This window comes from Anguilla anguilla, chromosome 8 (genome assembly GCF_013347855.1).
Source record: "Anguilla anguilla isolate fAngAng1 chromosome 8, fAngAng1.pri, whole genome shotgun sequence".
NCBI lineage: Eukaryota > Metazoa > Chordata > Actinopteri > Anguilliformes > Anguillidae > Anguilla > Anguilla anguilla.
The window spans coordinates 16974038-16993510 of record NC_049208.1 but is presented as its reverse complement, the minus strand read 5'-3'; the positions used below and the strand labels follow the sequence as shown (position 1 = coordinate 16993510).

At 44.9% G+C, this 19473-nt stretch overlaps 1 protein-coding gene across 2 annotated transcripts in view; it reads right to left on the bottom strand.

Annotated features, from left to right (window-relative positions):
• Positions 1 to 18128, bottom strand: part of LOC118233235 (serine/threonine-protein kinase OSR1-like) — a 69045-nt gene extending 50917 nt beyond the window's left edge. The window contains exons 1-2 of one of the 2 annotated variants that reach the window (XM_035428713.1): positions 17867 to 18128; positions 2794 to 2906 (exon numbers count right to left, since the gene is read on the bottom strand). In XM_035428713.1, coding sequence (XP_035284604.1) covers positions 2794 to 2906; positions 17867 to 17936 — 183 coding nt within the window. In that variant the 5' untranslated portion in view covers positions 17937 to 18128. The remainder of the gene's footprint in view (positions 1 to 2793; positions 2907 to 17866) is intronic. The other variant, XM_035428714.1, reaches the window with a different exon arrangement.
• Positions 18129 to 19473: the final 1345 nt, after the last annotated feature.

The following is a 19473-nucleotide window of genomic DNA, read 5'->3' as shown; positions in this document are numbered from 1 at the left end:
GACGTTTTGTTACACGACGGGCAGAGAGCGAAACATACAGACGCCCGATCGCGGGCGCGTAATTCACTCTGGCGGCCGGCAGGGCCTGTCTTCGCTCTGGACTCTCACCGCCGCCGTCCCGTTACAAATCAAGGGTCCGTACCCCCCCAGACCCCCCCCCCAACACACACTCCCCATTACTCCAGCTTTTATATTTCCACTCGAGCACTCTTCGTTCTCTGCCGTCCTGTGGAAAATAGGGTGGCGGAGTATGACCAAAAAGGAGAGCCGTTGATCAGTGAAATTACAGAAAGAATCTCAACTGCAGCGCATGCTCTGAGGCCCATGTGCAGCTTATACTGTACGGCGCTCTCTGCATTATTGCCACTGCAGTTCATATTTTATATTTCAGCCATTTAGCAGATGCTCTTATCCACACACACTTAAACTATATCCTGTTACGTATAATCCATTTGTACAGCTGGATATTTACTGACGCGATTCAGGGTTAAGTGCTCGAGGGTACAATGGCAATGCCCCAACCTGGGATTCAAACTACAACCTACAAAGTTATATGCCACCTTCCCGAATGATTACACTACCATTGCTGTCCTGTACCCAATGGTACATCCACACTCCAACACAGCTGCCCAGTTTGGATCGCCTTGTTAGTGGCACCAATTTTTACTTTATTAGGACCGAGATCCCAGAGACACGTAACCACGGACCCACCCTGTATGGCTATGGGGTTCCGGTCCGGACATGCAAACGTGACACTTCACGTCTATTTTAGACTGCCTTCGCTGGCAAAGGCTGAACCGCGGTCCACGCAATGCTTGTTTCACCAAACAGGAATCTGCAGTTGTTCTGACAGGTCCACAGTTGGACTGAACAATGCGGACCCTTACGGCATTTTCCTGGCATGTCCTTCCAGAGGGGTTTAGGGATGATGATATTGAGGGAGAATTTCTTGCATCTATATTTATAGAAAATGTTACATTTTTTGTCTGGCCTCTACTGTAGAGCCAAAGCTGGGATACTGTAGACTGCTGGACACATTGCTACACATGGGGCACAGACCAGTTAAATAATGTAAACAGCCTGAACTCATGCTGACTGCAGAACACCCTTCAGGAAATCTCTGACTACAGAACACCATCATACAGTATGTTCAGTACGTTTGGTAAAAACACAACTGAGCGACTTGGCTGTGTGGGATTTGAAGGTAAAGTTCGGCCGCTGTACAGGTGGTGGCCAATCCCAAGGGCTGAAAGCTAGTCAGACAGGATTATAAAGTAAAGGCGGAGGTTGGCGGATGGGGCTGAATGAGGGAGTTCATTGGCTGGTGAGCTCAGGGGAATGTAAGCCTGGGTTGTGGGCCTGTAGGCTCCTGGATGGCTCCTGATAAGAGGGTGACTCTATCCCCTATGAAAACAAGCGCCTCCGATCGCAATGGCACATGGCCCGGATTGTGACTCTCCAAGATTCCTGCCTGTTGACCTTTCATTTCTAGGAATGAGGCCGCAGTGCCTGAGGAACCGCAGGGCCGCGAGAGAGCTTAACGCAGAGCTGCAGGGGAGCTTAACGCAGGGCTGTGGGAGACCTTAACGCAGAGCTGCAGGGGAGCTTAATGCAGGGCTGTGGGAGACCTGAACGCAGAGCTGCAGGGGAGCTTAACGCAGGGCTGTGGGAGACCTGAACGCAGGGCCGCGGGAGACCTTAACGCTGGGCCACGGATGTCCTTAAAGCTGGGCCACCAGAGCGCTTAACACTGGGCTGCTGGATACCTTAACGCAGGGCCGAGGGAGAACTTAACGTAAGGCCGAGGGAGACCTTAACGCAAGGCTGCGGGAGACCTTAACGCTGGGCCACGGATGCCCTTAAAGCTGGGCCACCAGAGCGCTTAACACTGGGCTGCAGGAGACCTTAACACAGGGCTGTGGGAGACCTTAACGCTGGGTCACAGGAGACCTAAATGCAGATCCACAGGAGACCTTAACGCAGGGCCGCGGGGGACCTTAACATCCACCGCTGGTTCACATCTATATGTACTGCACACAGTCTGCTGCTTTTCATTCTGCAGAGATTCACCTCATTAGTTTTGATTTGAGTTTTTCATGGAATACCAATCATTGGCCTTTGGATTTCTACACAAAATATGACATAAATACCTTAAAATAACTGTGCCAGTTAGGCTACATCCATTGTTTTTTTAGGCAAAGGCATTCACTCAACATATTTCAGTTAATATCAGCCCCTATAAAACTGCCAGCAGTCTCAATTAAGTTTGTTGCTGGTTCGATTCATTTTTATAGGCTCAATTTCATTGGTAATTACACTTAAAAACTCACAAATTAATATCTGTCTGAACCCACACAGGCAACAGTATGAAAGGACTAACAGTGGCTAATTTATCATGATCTTGAAACAACAGTCCAATCCAATTATAATGAAGGTCATTTATCAATGAAGAGATCTCCATTGATAGCCCTATAGTACTGGTGTACGTTAAGCAATTAACACTAAAAGGGAGCTAATGTGAAGGAATGTACAAGAAAGGATTCAACAGCAGGGAAGCAACATAACAGGAATAAATCAGATTCTTTAATCCTCAGTTCCCTGGAGACCATTCTGAACTACTATCCCAAAGCACCTGGACAGAGAGAGCAGGTGCCATCGAGACCTTTATTCATCTTATATAAAAGGCACAGATTTGACACAGACATCACAAACCTAAAATCTATTTTCTATCACCGATAGCCTCTGAAGGTGAAAACTGACTAAAATCTACCCAGTTTAAGAGAAAGACTTTACCAAAAGCTCGTCCATGCTGGTCTGGCACTTCTCCAGGTTGATGCGCTTGATTGCCACCTTCTCCTTCCTGGGCATACAGTAGGCCGCCTGGACCACCGCAGTGGCTCCACTCCCTGAAACCAGACGGGGACAGACATGAGACACAGGTACACTTCCCAAGACCACCCAACTGGCACCACCATTAAGGCTCTGCTGCCTAAAACCAGGCAGAGATAGACATGACATACAGGAACATTGAACTTGCTGAGACTGCCCACCTGAAACTACCATTGTGGCTCTACTCGCTCGCTACCTGAAACACACCGAATCTGTGGAAACACCAGTAAGGTGGAATGTGCTACATCTAGCCACAACACCCAGCAACATGGGGACGAAGTAAGTTACTACATCAATATGAGACCAACTGACAAACCCAAGAAGCTGATAGTGGTAGTGTCAGTCAGCCACTGGGCACACTTCCATCTGGACTAAAACAGAAAACCAAGGACCTTGTGTAGTGAAGGATGGGTTAAACAGAGGCCCTAATTGTGGTCACCAAAGACCCTCTGACAGGTAAAGGGTAGGAGTTTCATTACATCCATCACACTTCCTCTCTCTCCACCTCACTTATGTACTAAGTGTTTTCCTGCAAAATGACTGCCATAGATCACCCAGTGAGCGACACACACTGGAAGTGTTTTGAGTGTAATCATTCCTTTACAATGTAAAGTGCTTTGCGAACCATGAAAAATGCTAAACAAATGTATTATTTAAAGGCACACATTTCCCTCCTAAAACCACTGCTGCCCAACCCTTGAAATCTGAGTGAAAGTGTGTTGAAGCCACAAATTGAGTATTAGCCTATCAGTAATAAATTGGAAACAACAATTATGGCTCTAGTGCTGAAGTAGCTACATTAAACCCAAAACGTCACCGTGGCTAAAGTCGTAAGAGCAGGGGAATTATTTTCACATTTCATTTCAAGGAGATGACGCCATCAACACAAACACAAACTAAAACACAAACACAACTGAGTTGGACCATCATTGTATTTTTAGCCTCTTTAGCCACCACAGGAGTAGAAAAGTCATTTGGATCCATAAATCTTCAGTGACATGAAAAACAGAACTGCACAGCGATTTGTCACAACTGATGTTTGCTCGGACATACCTTCCGAACGTAACTAACGAACAGGAAAACAGGAGGGCGAGGGTGGGGGTGGGCGGGGCAGGGGGTGTGTCTGTGTTCTGGCCGAGCCGCTGTGGGTAGTCACATAGGGAAGGACGCGGTCCTTCCAGCCGGCCGAGCTCGAGCAGCAGGAGACCCACCGCTGGTCCCAGTGGAGAGACGGATTTAGAGTGGCTTTGTTGTTTCAGCCAGCGCACTGCCGGCGAGGGGGTCCCCGTGCGGCACTAGGGCTGGGCCGCCGCCGCGGTACGAGCGCCTGCCCCCATCGAGGGAACGAACAGCTGGAGCCCTGAGTCAGCGAACCGCGTCCGCAGAGGGACGTGATCAGCGCTGACACACAGCCATGCGCGGGGAGGGAGGGAGGGGGCGAGCTGCCTGACTCCAAACCCCATCGCCCGCCCACCACTATGACCCCCAACCCTCAGAGAGCGAGCCTGATGGGTAGGGACCACTCTGCTCACAAAAGCAAACCCTCCCCTCTGTTTCTGTGATGACTGCGATCTCTGACAATTAAACCGTTATTCCCTCTCTCCGTTCATCTTCCACACATATGTCAGCCAGCACAACTCACGAATGGGAGCAGACACCTCACATACAATTTTTCACCTGAAATAATGTGGTGGTGTTTCAATTTAAACGTTTAAATGTTTTAAATGTTTTATTACTTTTTAATCTCGCATCAAGGGTTGGTTCTCAGTCCGTTTCACCAGATCCAGAGCCAAGATTAGCAGCCAGAGGCGTTGGCGCTGTCAGCGTCGAGAAGACTCGTCCTCTCAGTGGTGCTGCCAACCATACCGACCACAGGAATGTGATCCCAACTGGAATTCGCCCTGCCATGTTGAAAGCGCCGGCATTTTCGACAAGTACCTCTGAGCAAAGGCAGAAAAAGTCTTTGTTCCGCGGCACAGACGCCATTTTGTTTTGAGGTGTTTTTATACATATATTCTTTGCGGAGTCACACCTGCAGCTTCCATGTTAGGCTCTTATTTGGCAAATAGAATAGCCCTGCCCCAGTCACCTTCAAAATCCCTCCTGCATGGAACTCCACTCTTATGGGGATAACCTCTGTTCCACTCTCTGCGCAGAGTGCCACACGGCACCATAGAGACTCACCTCATGCAGCCGATTGGCCAGTTCAAAAAACTACTCGAGGAGCGCAGCCTGAACGTCTCTGGTGGTTATGCCCTTCCGCACTGTGAGCTGCAGAACCGTTCCCCTGACGGGAGGCCGGCCACTGAGTTCACGCCCATCTCCGTGCCCAACGACTGGAACCGGATCCTTATGCTACGGAGTTATTTACACCCCACTTTGTTTAATGGAAAGAGGTTTTGCCAAAAGCACATTGTGGTTCCGAGCCCACACAGCCAATTTGTTTACGGCAAGCTTGCATCAACTTCCAGATTTAAACAAGGTCCTCATTGTCCTCATTGAGTCAGCAAGGAATAATGGCTGTAAAAAAGGAAAAACTAGGCTAAATCTGACAACAGTTCTCAATTATTAATGTTTTCCACCTCTCCAGTTTGGGTCAAAACTCTTGGTTTATTGTTCTTCCAAATTGAAGAACATAGGCTAGTTATTTCCAAAAGAATATTAAAAACAAATAAAAAAACTAGTATTATAAATTGAGAGTATAAATTATAAGTTCCATTTTGATTGGAGAAACCACAAAGATAAACACGCAGCTGATTTCAAACAACCTTCCAAGGGTAACAAGTAACGTAATCTGTAAGCAATCAAAGTCTAGAATGCAATCTACACATGCAGGAAACACAGGAATGTACTGCTTTCTCCAAATCAGTTCCACACAATAGACTTTCATTCTAAAAACAGCAAAGAAAACACCAAACTACATTTTGACTCACTGGTTTTTTTTATACAACCACATTTATTTTAAACCATTCATGTTCTCCAAGCAAAATATTCAATTCAGTGTTTAAGTACACAGAGGAGACCGCAGCACGTGGGCGTAAAAATGTCAACCTGCCAGTCAGCACAACGCGGATTTCACAAACGTTTTCATTTGTGACGGATCCGGCAGGTGATGTGGCGCTGAAACTAATCCCTGCTTAATAAAGCCTCCAGTTCAGCAGGGAACCCAACGCGAGCCGTGGGCATTGCTTTGTTCAGTAAACCGAGCTCAGCGTTAAGAACGCAACCCGCATGCCTTCACAGCACGACAAGAAACACCCGAAGCCACGCTCTGAACAATTCCAAGCGGTTTGCTGGAGAACGACCATTCAGCATGTAACCTACATCCAACTGGACCCGGACATAAATATCAACGTTCCTAGACATAAAGGTTTTGAAAATGAGGCAAAAGGAAGGCTTGGCGTGCACGCAAAAGGCACGCCTGCATAGCCTTTTATAAATTCTTTGCATGTCCACTCCAGAAGAAACCCCGCGGGCATCAGAGACTCACGTTTAAGAGTTCCTCTGCTGGGATGTAGCCTATATAGCAAAGAATGCAAAGGAGACACTGAAATGTCACCGATCAGTCAACCCTGAAGGGAAATAGCCCAATGGGGGGTCACTCTCAGGTCACATGATGCAGAAGGATGAAAAAGAGGTAATTCAGGTCTTTTTTTTGTGAACTCGTTAAGCCAAACAGGGAGGAATATTCACAGTGGCCACGTGATGTGACCATTTGAGGCCATGCAGCAATTACCGGATGAAGCTCCTAGAGGCTTCTGGGAAGACAGGACACAGCAGGGTCTGCGGAGCACAGGTCTCAGCACTGCAGTCATTACCTTACTCACACGGATAGAGGAGACCAAATGCAGGACTTCTCTATGGGCCAGGCATATTTACATAGCAATCAGCTATAGCCAATAAGGACAGTGCTACGGTAACCAAGGAAACCTGGCTGAGGAATGTTCTTGTAGCACGTACAGAGGGAATTACAGTGAGAATGGCGAAAAGGCGGAGCCTAGAGCAGGAGAGGGATGAGATTGATGACTCCACAGAGAGGTACAGAGGTCATTGGTCAGCCCACATGGGTGAAGTGGAAGAAATAAGCAGGGGTCAGCGACATTGGGAAATGTTCATTTAAGATGGATGGAATGGCTTTGTGGGAAGATGGCCAACAAGAACACTGGACTCCAAATGTAAACCTGAGACCCGGCTGGGGGGCAAAGATGGGGAAAGCTCAGGAGCAGCTCCACAAATCAGATAAAGCAAAGCCATTGGATACCAGTGCAATACGCAAGCATTGGTCCTAAAGACCAAACAACAGTAGCCCCAAATTAGAGCCTTGGGGTACTCACCCAGGGAGGGGGAAAGGAATTATAACCTTGATCTGATAGCAGTTACAGTAACAGAACCAAGCATCAGGAACGAACTACGTCAGTGGCACTCAGTGGTCATGCTAGCACATGGAATGCTGCGTCTTTGGAACGCAGCATTCCATTTAAATTAGGCTTTTTACACGAATCCACTTGAGTTCTGATCAAAAGAACTACTTTTGCCTTAATATGCCAAACTCACAACAATAATGTAATAAATGTAGCCTAAGCCATGTCATTCATAATTTTATTACGACACTTGTAACAGAAGCAGGGTGAAAACACCGGGATTAGCAGGATGAAATAAGCAATAAATAATGCTTGGGCATTCTGATCGAAACAAATTGTTGGCATGCAAGCTAATAATAAAAAACCAGAGGAGCAATTTCTGTTTTAATTTCCTCATGTTGAGCACGCCAGCTAGAGCGTGGCATCTCCTTTTTGACTTTTCATTAAAATCAAGTGCTTTGTCTTTGAATCGTGTAATGCTACCAACAGCTGTGTAAATATTATGATCAATAAACAACAAAAATGTCATTACAATAAGACAATTAGCTCAAAGAAACAGGTTATTGTTGTTGGGCTGTTATATTGCTGTACTGGTTCAAGTCTGGGCCATCACCAGTTGTAATCTTCAATCCAATATGTGTAGGCTACATCTTGTGTACATCGTGTTTTGCCCCTTGATGAGAATGTTACCTTAATATTATACGAGGAGAAAAGTAATACACTGGCTCAAGTTTATGATAAATAATTCCAGCGGATATTGCAGGACAACATTCTCTCAAGCAAGATCATCATCTAACTGGCAGTTTATTAGTCTCTTACGGGGACAGAATGCCGACAACACCGCAAACAGTCAATGATGCACCGGGGAATCCATAAAGTACTTGTTGGAGGAGTCACGTAATCAGCTCAGCAGTTCAGAAGGACCTGCTCTGAACAGAAGCAGGAAGGCAGAAGCTGAGCGCTGGCAGCTTCAGGGTGAAGCGTGGAGAGGTGGCCGTTTTCGGCACGGCCTGCATTGCTGTGAGCAGGAAAGGGCCCGGGGCCGGGGACCATCCCGCCATTTCAGGTGCTACTCTTTTGAATCAGATCGTTAGCACCAGGACACAGGATAGGACACATCTCAGGGGGTTGTGGAGGCCAATACATAGGAGGCCAATGCATGGGCAAATGCTGCTTTAAAGATATGTGTGCTGCACACACGATTCTTCTCGCATTTCATATAGCCTATCTGGCTGGATTGTACTATGAATAAAATTGAACTGGTAACTTCATTTAAATTTACTTAAAAGCAATATAGGCCCATCAGACATGCCTACTTTGCTGTATAATATTTCTGTACTGTATTATAACAAATAATTTTCTGACTAAACACTGATGGTTATGCTACATTTGAAAATCATGCTATTAAAACCCTGGGAAGTTGCTTCTTACAGTACAGCAGTGTACTGATGTACTTCTATTAATAATGACTTCATGACGGGTAGGCTAAATCCTGGGGAAACTGCTCCAAGTCATTCAAAACATTTTGTACATTCCCATCCAGAACAAGTCAAACACCACACACAAGCACCACACTTCTCCTTGGGAGTCAGTAGCACTCTAATGAAAACAAACATGAGACGGACACAAACCCACACACACCAAACTAAAAACAAACTAAGAGAAGCCTCTCAAGAGCTGTCAGGGACTCGAGGCTAGAGCTCCGAGCTCTCCTCAGAGCTCAGAGCCGAGCAGGCCAATCGCTGGGGAGGTGACCATGACTTTGAAGGCTGAAATTTCAGCCAGAAATGAGTGAAGGCTCAACTGGACCGGGCAGAGAAACCAGAGTGCTGGATTCAGGATATATTTGTAGTAAGGCCTGAAGATAAATCGGCCCAGACTCTGAAACTGTACCCGGTCCAACTTTTTACAAGTCAATAATATTTGTCTAGAGTTATTACTGCATGAGGTCACCTCCCCAGAGCCATAGTAGTATGCTACCACACACATTCCAGGGCACCACGTTCAGATACAAACACCTTTTCTGCCCCAAACTGCCCAACAGCTCTCTCCCCCCCTCACACACACACACTGCAGAAGAAAATGCAGCCCTACCAGCAGTCAAAAACAGGCAGTTTCTTCACTAACTCCCATAAACTGCTCTGGACATAAATATGGAAGCACCCTTCAAGCTCCCTAAAAATGATTCAGGTCGGGAAAGAAGAGAAACAGCCATGAGTTTAATTCTGTGAGCAGAGCCAGGACGCAGACATGTTTACTGCAGCAGGAGAAGGAAATGCTCTTCCCTCAACTCCCAAACTTCATTTGGCGAGACAGCGGAATGAGACGTGTGAAAACAAATGTCTTCCCCTGAGAAACTCCTTCAGCAATCATGTTCAAAGGAGCGCACTCAGAAAAGAAGCTCCCCTCCCGCCCAAACCCCCCCCCCCCCCCCCCCCCCCCACATAGGTTGTGACAAAGTTGAGATGATGGAATTCTCTGCTGTCTGTATGGGTGCCACAAATTGCACAATATGAAAAACCCGCCACTAAGCTCTGCTGCTTTTTTCCTACAGAATAATGCAATTCTGGCCTATGAACTCCCGCCCACCCTGTAATTACAGGAAAAACACATTTGCAAAACGACAGGTTTTTCCTAAAACCGCTGCCAAGTTTGCATCTCCGAAGAGAGTGAAACAACGGAACGTTTAATCTACGAGGACTGAACGAGGACGACCCGCGCTGTGTGTGGCAGTGAAAGGGATCGATAACTATACGTCTCGCGCGTTGCCGTTTTGATAAATTGGCAACATGGGAAGGACCCAGTCGCTCACTCCGCCATGTGATCAAGACGACGGGACCCTGCTCAGAAGAGAAGGGGGAGGGGGGAGGCTCCCTGGTCGCTGGCGAACCAACGCGTAGGCCGGCTCTTCCCCCTCAATGGCGCAAGGCGCTCTGGCGCTCCACGCGAAGTCTGCACACGACAGCCCATCAGAAGGCGGACACGGAGGCCAGCCGCCAACGCCCGCGAGCAGGAGGGGGGGCCCCATGAAAGACGCGGCCGGGGCGACCTGAGCGAAATGTCAGGGGTGTAAACTGAGCGCGCGCCGGGACCGTAGAGGCGGGAATGGCATTTAACACGTCCTGCAGAGCGGAATTCTCCAGGGCCCTAATCAGCGACGAGCACAGCGCTCCTCCGCAGCCCCGGTCCGTAGGAAGAAGAGCCCCACTCCGGGCTCCCGAACCACGAGCGCAACCCAAAATCATCTCGCAAAGGACTCGGCACGGAGAAAATGGCACCCTCACAGCACAGGAGTGTTTCTGCTAAGCGTCACACTTGCTTAGGTTACCAAACGCAGTCTCCAGGAAAGGCAGCTGCCAGATTTGCTTTTTGCCGCAGGACGACAATTTCCTTTTTTTCCCCCCAGTGTGAAGCGTATTGAACAGGGAGGTTTTGGGGGGGGGGGGGGGGGGGGGGGGGGGGTATTTCTCATTTGGGTTGGACAATGCTCAGAAAGAAATAGGCCTATATAAATTAATTACCAGCTAAAAGGGGATTCAATATTGGGTAGAGGGGGCAGACTGAATCATTTTTTTTCCATATTTAAACCAATACTAAATCACCCAACATGAAAAAGTGGTTCTTTCACATATTATAAAACAGACTGCAAACAGAAAACATTAAAAATTATTGTTTGTCATTTTATAACAATGGCTGGAGTTTGCCCCAAAAACAAGAATTAAAAACAGAAAAATGAAATATGAGCGATGTCTGGACACAGACAGAAGTAAAAATTATTTGGATCAGCCATGGGGAGCAGCTTATTGGGGTAATGGTAAGGCTCCAAAGCAACTGCATATAATTTGGTCCTGATGTGGAGGCATTTGAAGTAGCTGGATTAATAAATGTGCTACTCTGATGGTGATATGTCTCGCATAATGAACTTTGATTGAGCAGACGGATAGAGTAACACCAAACAAATGAGTAACCAGAAGCCTAATGAATGAGGGAAGAGTTCTGGGACCACATTAATTAGCAAAGACGCGTTATCAAACTGGACTAAATCACATTCTGAAAGGCTGCTGGGGTCGGGCAGCTGGTTTTCATTCAGGGAAATCTGAATGAAATGATAGAGAAGAATACGGAGGAGCATCAAGAAAGAACCTGTGCATTGATCTGCGTGCAGCTAGTGAGAGGAGGCCACAGTGTGTATGACTCAGCAGCACCACAGCAAAATATCCCTACGCCTCAGGAGAGAGTGCCAGACAGTGTGTGTGTGCGCGTCTGCGTGCGTGTGTGTGCGTGAGAGAGGGGATGAATCACGCAGAGGAAGATAAAGAAGCTGCAAACACGACTGAGAGAAGAGTGCTTTATGTGTTATGTGTTTACAACCAAATGTCATGGTTAAGTTACTCTGCCAGTATTGTTTTAGCTTTTTATGTGAAAGACTCATTTCATAGTCTGCATTATAATTATTGTGCTTTGGCCATATGTAGCCAACTAATTGCATGCCATGGCAGTAAAGCTTTGTGAAATTAAACTGAACTGGGAGATGTGGAGACAGACAGACAAAAAAGGAGGGGGGGGATGGGGTGTCACTGAAAAACTGCCCAGAACAGGAATAGTGTTTGTCATTGTTGCACACAAGCCTGTCTGGATCAGCCCTCATACAATATTCTGAAGCATTAAATGCATTACTAAAAACTGTGAATTAAAAGTATCAATGCATTTTCCCCCAAAATGTTTGTTTTATTTGTTATTTTCTCATTTCCTTTTGATAAAGGCTTTATCTGCCATGTATCAGGAAAGAATTTAGCCCATTATTCTGTCAGTCTCCTAACTTGACAGTCCATCACAACTGACTAGTCTAGAGATTGTGACAAAGGGAGGTAGTATATATGATAAACTTGTTTTCCCCCTGGGACCTAGCATCAGTACCTTGTGAGGCCCTGTTAACACCAGTCTGGAGACAAACAGCCCAGTGCCAAAGAGTAACCCATCTGCCATGACGTCAGCCAGGTATCCTGAGTCCATTAGCTTTGGCTTAGTGCAATACAATGCTAAATTAACTAATAAGGTAAATTAATCAGTGTCGAATGTTGCTCTGTTGCACATCAAAGGTTTTCGTACTAGTTTTTACTGTGTAGGCCTCTGCTCAATGTCTTTTAGGTAGGATTTATTTCTTCATTCCCATACATTACTGTTGTGGCTTGAATAATGTTGGAATACAGCAGTTTCCAACATCAATCGCTGCTTTCATTACCAAAACAGCCTGAAGTAACGGTCAACTTAACATGCACCTCTGTGTCCAGCACATTTAAAAGACTAATGCTAAAATTAACTTTGGCCAATATCTACAAAAAACCTGGAAGCAGTGCTCACTTTAAGTCATCTAAGCGGTAAACCACAGTTTTCAGAACATAAAGGGGAAACCAAGTTTGATGTAACCAAGTCATGATGTAAATACGTATTTGCCTGTGCACACTGTTGGAGCAGCATCCTACTCCAGCTCCTCTGCTTTTGGTACAGGACTGTGCTTTTCAGCAGAGCAATATAACAAAACAGGTGAAGCGTGCTTTCAGTACGTTAAGGCAAGACAACCATCCAGTCACATCATTCCATGTAGTTTCAACAATGCAGAGACAAAGAGCGCATCTTAATGAATACAGCGACGACCTTCCCCACATTCCACAAAGGGAAGGCAAATCATTACTCAATCTCTGGCTCGTTGTTCAATCGGGGGAGCTAGGGCCCAGCTATTTCTACTCATCTGTCTGCACCTTTCCTTCCTTTCATGATAGAAGCTCACGATCCACTCCACTCCCTCTCAAATCTCCTAACCCGCACATCACCCTTCATATATTTATTTCAGCCTTTACGGACAGCAGTGCCTCCCCTCCTCTAAAGCGCACAAAGCTGGTAATTAGGCAGTTCTGAGTACTGGTCCATTCTTCCTTCTTGCTAATGGTCCCATCCGTCATCAGCCAGCCATGTGAGCCTTGTGTTATCAACCATTCTTGTGTTCTGTAACAGCAAATGTTTGGCGTGCCGTTAATAGTATGGGACACAATAGAGTGACACAAGTCATGCAGGAGCAGATCGCTCCAACCCACGTCACTGCCGTTCCCTCTAAGAAGAGATGAGGCATTTATTAAAATCAGTGTGCAAACGCAGTACAACACCAAGCCAAGAGTCAAGGTGTATACCTATTTCATTCAACTACAATACAATAACTTCAAAAGAACCCCTTGGTATTTTTTTTTCCATAAAAACATGAAATCTGGCCTGGAATCATCTCTGATTTGAAAAGTGGATGGTAAATTAGAACCTGAGCAAATGACCCAAAAGTTTGAAACAGGAACGGTCGGCATGCTGCGACTACGCTGAACATGCTCAGTGGCACTCAAATGTCTTGAGAGCACAATGTCTCCTTCTTCAGTCAAGACAAAAGTCTCTGGGTATTTATAGAATAGTGAGTCACCTTAGTGCTCATACAAAAGGTAAACACAATTTAACTGCAAGGAACCAAAACGGTGCTGGACTTTGGAAGACTATAAGGGTACCTTGCCGTTTTCTGAGAAGATATAGGCTATCCGCAGTTCACTTCATAATTATAAAGTTACAATGAATTATACATTACTTCAAACATGTTCTTCTGACAGGGGATGAACACAGCCAAAACGTTGTCTCCAGGGTGGTGCAACTGATTATTTGGAAAAGCAATCCAAGTTCAATCAACAAGCCAAGCACACACCAGGTAAGTGGTCTTTCACATCTTAAAAACCCAATCATACTCTCAATTTACATCTATATCATCATGGAACCACCAATATTGGTGCCTTTCAAGCTACTGCATAAGGAAAACACACTTGTTTTCAAGACTTTGTCATTCCAGAAGTTTCTCAGCACACTAAAGAATAAAGATGGCAGACCTCTGACAGAAGACAATTACAGAAATATTACAATTACAGGGCTAACACAGAAACAATGCACCCTCTCAAGGTAGAGTCACTCCATCAGAACCTGACTCAAGTAAAAGTAAAAAAGGATGTAGCCTATTATTCATGAAAAAACATAGCCTACATCTGACTTGTGGAGCTGCTTCAATACAATGCAGATCACGACCCTGCCTGAACTGTCCAGGTCGACCCAATTCAGCTGCTGTCACTTGCAAAACCAGAAGGTCATGGCTTGTGCTGTGTATGAAGGTAGCTTTATCCACAGAGGTCTGCGCTGATTAATTCTGCAAATAAGCACTTTTTACAGGGCCGTCCGGAGTTAGCCTTTCTGAGAGGGTGAAGGCAACGGCGACAGCAGATGAAGCTTCTTCCCCGGAAGTAAATCAACAGACCGGATTCCAACATTAACGCTGATGCCATTTCCTCACAATGTTACAATTAGATGTGTGCAAGTGCTTTCAGGTCCTTAGATATTAAGAGACAAAATGCAGAGACAAAATGCAGGTAATACAACATGACCAAAAGTATCAATGTGGCACATTATGTTTCTGTCACAGTAGCTCCATGCCATTATATGAATATGAGAATAATTTCACTTCAGAGGTAGAAATAAAATGTGGAAATAAAATGTGGAATTGCTACAAATGCTGTCATAATAGAGGAACAAATAGCCTGCTTTATGTTTTAAATGTTCATAATAACTGGGTGCCCACTCTTTTTCAAGATATAGGCTAATTTTCCAGGACATTTTGTTTTTATGTGACCACCAACACCTATACAGAGTGGAACATTGCAACAGCGGAACAGGGGAAGGGGGGGGTGACAATTGCGATTCAGGACCAGTGGGGGGGGGGGGGGTGAGGTTGCGATTACGAACAAGGAGGTTGTCATCACAGACCGGGGTGGGGGAGAATGAGATCACAAATGGCACCTTAGGCTTTGGCCTCTAAAATACTATACAAAAAATACTTTCCAGGAAAACTAATTGTTTTCCAGGACATTTTGGTAATTTTGTCATTTTCTACAAATTTTCCATGACTGGAAATCTGAATCAAAAAATTACAGGTTTCCCAGGACCTGTGGGAACCCTACGGAATCATTTGATCAGGAAAGTATGTATCTTAATATCATATGGCAGCCCTGTTATTATCTGATAACTAATCATTAAGAAGGACTTATCAAGCAGAAAAAAGAATGCCCCTTCCTACATTTTAATTGGCTCTCCACTCTCCAGCAACCTGTCACTCAGCCAGTATTCCACATAAACCTCTTATGAATGGATGAGTAGAGTGGGATCTTTTATTTGGTTCAGCCTAGGGTCAGAGCAAAACTACCAGAACATACTAAACTGGACTAATGATTTACCAACCACAGCAAGCAATAGGCACGGGGACTCATGTGAGAGCCTGAAACCATTCGAACAGAACTGCAAGTACGCATCTGTGAACCAAGCGTGGGGTACATGCCAACATCTACTCACATAACACCTAGTAGGTGTTAGCCAAAATGAAATTTTAGATCTGCAAATGGCAGAAAGGACAACACAGAAGTGTTCAAAAATATAATCCATCACTAAGGAATATGCTTAATATGACACAGATTAACAAGGAAAAAGAATCTGTGACAGATGACAGATCACAGATCGCAAGGCAACAATGTAAACTCAAATTAAATGACAACAAGTGCATCTATTCATTGTTAGCCATGTGTTAAAAGAACAAAAGGCACTGAAACAGTTACTGAACATGGACTGCATCATGTTGAGAGAGAGGACCTTTAAGCAACCAGTGATTAGGTTTCCAAATAGGAAATTGGTTTAACTAGCAGATCAAAATCACAGGACACTGCAGCTGCCCTCCAAGCTAAGGGATTAATGTCTGCGTGGGAGCAGAGGGACCTGCAGAAATCTCAGCATCTGTAGAAGGCAGGGGGGAGGGGGGTTGGTGGGTGCACAGACTGATGGGATCTGCTACTTTTCTTTTCAAAAGAACAGGGAGAACATTTCTCAATCATATGTAAATATGATTCATTCATGGTTCATGAATAAAAGATAAGACTCATTCACAAAGTATTTAGTCCACCCTACTCATTCACTGAGGAAAATTGAGACGATCCCTTGTCTGAATATGTCAGTCTTTCAGTATTTCGCTACTGTTCCATAACACTTCACAGCGAAACGTGATGATGTACATAATATGAGGGTCCAGGCCACACACATTACAATATTAAAAGCTCTTATAAGGTTTCAAGCCAGTGTACGGTATATTGTGTTTCTAGTTAGAAAGTAAAAAGCATTTGGCATTTCGTTCTTAGATTTTAAAGTAACTCAGTTTAACTTTTTTCTGACTGGCAAAGTTTTCATATTTAAAACAAGGTTATTTTTTTACTTTGGTACAAAATTCAAAACTTGAGGAATGATGACAGAATGATGACAGTATGATGGCATCTGTGAGCCGAGTCCAACCGATTAGGACAGTAACGCTCAATTGATCCATATCAGCAGACTGCATAAAATAAATGACCGTCTCAGTATGATGTACATTAAAACGGTAGCTGAAACCAAGAAAGATACTTGGCCAACTATGAATCAAACTATGCAGCGATAGCTGGTAGCTACAACTTAGCGCATGTTGGCTAGCTATCGTGCTCTAGCCAGGAAAATACATACCAAGGTAAACTTTGCAAATGAAACGATATGGTTTCTTTTACGCAATCAAGCACTTCATGATTTTTTGATAGGTAACTCATTCTAATCTTTCCATCAGAACAAAAAAATCTGCATAGCGACAATTAACGCATGGACAACGCAAAAGTAGCGTTATATTGGGCCCAAAGCCTTTACATATTGCAATAGAGCACCACCCACTTTGACAGGCATATGGACACCACGCTAGCTTTTAGCAAGCTACCTAGCCTGTTACTACGTGTGGCGATTAGTAAGCTAGCAGACGTTAAGTTAGCAAAGATATGACAGCCTTGTTTGTCAGTAACATTGGCGTAAGCGATCTAGTCTATCTGGCTCGCCAACTGGTCATCAGGACCAGTATTTCAGCCAACTTCGTGATCCCAACAGAAATGCAGTCAGCTCATTGAGGCTACCTAACGCTAACGAACTCCGTAGTATGCTGACAGCAAGAGCTCTCATGAAAAAGACATGCTGTAGCAAGTTTACTTTACACACCTATGCTGACCAAATATACACAACTAGCTAGCTAGCGCTTCTATTGCAAGTTCCATTGCCGAAGCCACTCAGCTAGCCAGTAGCTAACGTATTTCAGCTCAGAAATAATTTCGCTTGGTAGATCGCCAGCTAACATTAGCCCCTAGCTAGTTAACATGTTAGCCGGCTAACGTTTTACAGCAAACTAGCAAACGAAACCTGACAGAAACATCCAGTTCTGCTGAATATTTAGCTGACTAAGTTAGCTGCTAGCTACCTATACACTACATAGTCTACAGTCTGCGATGACTCCACATGAAAGGTAATTGTCAACTAGCTGCTAGCTATCTTGCCACAGCTATCCGACAGGAACGGAACGCACCCGTTATTATATTCAAGAAAGTTTTAACAAACGTTAGCCGGTAAAATCTGTACGACCAGTTAGCGATCTGCTTGCTATACATCTAATTTATCGCTTATCTTAGGAACATTAGGCGGTTGGCAAACTAAACACTCACCAATCACCTCCTGTAGCTCATAATCATCTTTGTTGATGGACCAAGGTTGGGAGCTCAGGTCCTCCGACATGGCTTTAGTTTGCTTTTTTCAAGGTGCACAATGCAGGCAGTACTGGATCTCGAAAGAGCGGCGTATTTTCCTCCTGAAAATGAAATATGGTTATTATTCCACACGGATCATAAACGCTACTCTTCCCCTCAGTTGCAATCTTTCACAGCTCCTACTATCATTCCCAAACTTTGCCACTAGCACGGCACTCCCCGCCCACCACGTCCCTGACACAGCCATACAGACGCGGAAAGCGGCCATTTTGTGTGTGGCAGATGTGTTCCCAGGTCGGTTATCATGCTGTCCTGATAATTTTGTATCCCTACATATGTTTGTCCAATGAACGCCATTAATGATAATTGGTGAATATTCCCACATAATTATTATTGGGGGCCAAGGAGCGAAGCTGCGTAGAGGCACCCATTGTGTTTCTACCTTTTCTTATTATTATGCATCATCATCTTTTTCTTCTGGCTAGGGTGTCTATGGCAGCCCCTAGAACCGTAAGGTAAAACGTTTTAAAATTTGGCACACTGATTAGGGACAGTCCCATGATTCTTTTCTCCACGATTCATGTCTGCACCTCGAGCGCTCTAGCGCCACTAACGGGTCAAAGTTTATGCATGTAAGTTTTGAGCCGTATGCCCGATTTAAAAAAAAAAAAAAAAGGTACCGTTGGGTTCCTTGGATCAAGCCGAGTTCAATGTTCAATGCACCCATAGACGTCAATTCCCACCATATTGGATATTCCGCCATATTGGATTTTCTGAAAAAGTTTTAAAAATTTTCACAGGCCACAAATTTTGTCCAATCGTCACCAAATTTGGCACAGATGGTGTTCAGATCAAGTTATCAGATGGATTTTTGATTTTTGAAAGTGTTCGTCCTTCACAGCCAATTGAAATCGGTCATTTCACCACTGGGGGACGCTGCAATAAGCAAAAACAACTTTTTGCCTCATAAGTGTTGATGTGTTTCCCTTAACAAAAGTGATTATTGTGTCAGGTGATACTTTGGGAGATCCCAAAGATGAGATTGGGTATAGATGATCTTTGGACCAAGTTTCACTAAAGTTATCAGATGGGTTTTTGATTTTCGAAAGCATTCATCTGTTACCGTCAAAATCGGTGGAAAATCCACCAAACAGGATGTGAGGTCATATTTCAGCAACGCTTTGATGTGCTGACACTAGACTTGATTGACATACTCGGTACCCAGTTCCCTTTAGGATATCCAACAAATCTTGAGCCATTTGGCCACTAGGGATGCTGCAGTAAGCACATGTGCATCTAAACATCTTTTGACCACTGCCATCCTCTAAGAACAACTTGTCTAATCCCTCTGCATAGTACTGCGCTTCCAAACCTGGCCCACCCTGTTCGTTCGCTGAATACACCTTAATTAAAACAATCAGCCCCTCAGCGTTCACAGACACGTCAACTTCACCAATACTGATGAAGTGCTCTTGGATCACCTCCACATCCCTCATGGAATTGCCCTTTTACCTCAAGTAGGCATTTCAACACCAACATAGTTTGTCCAATCTTCACCAAACTTG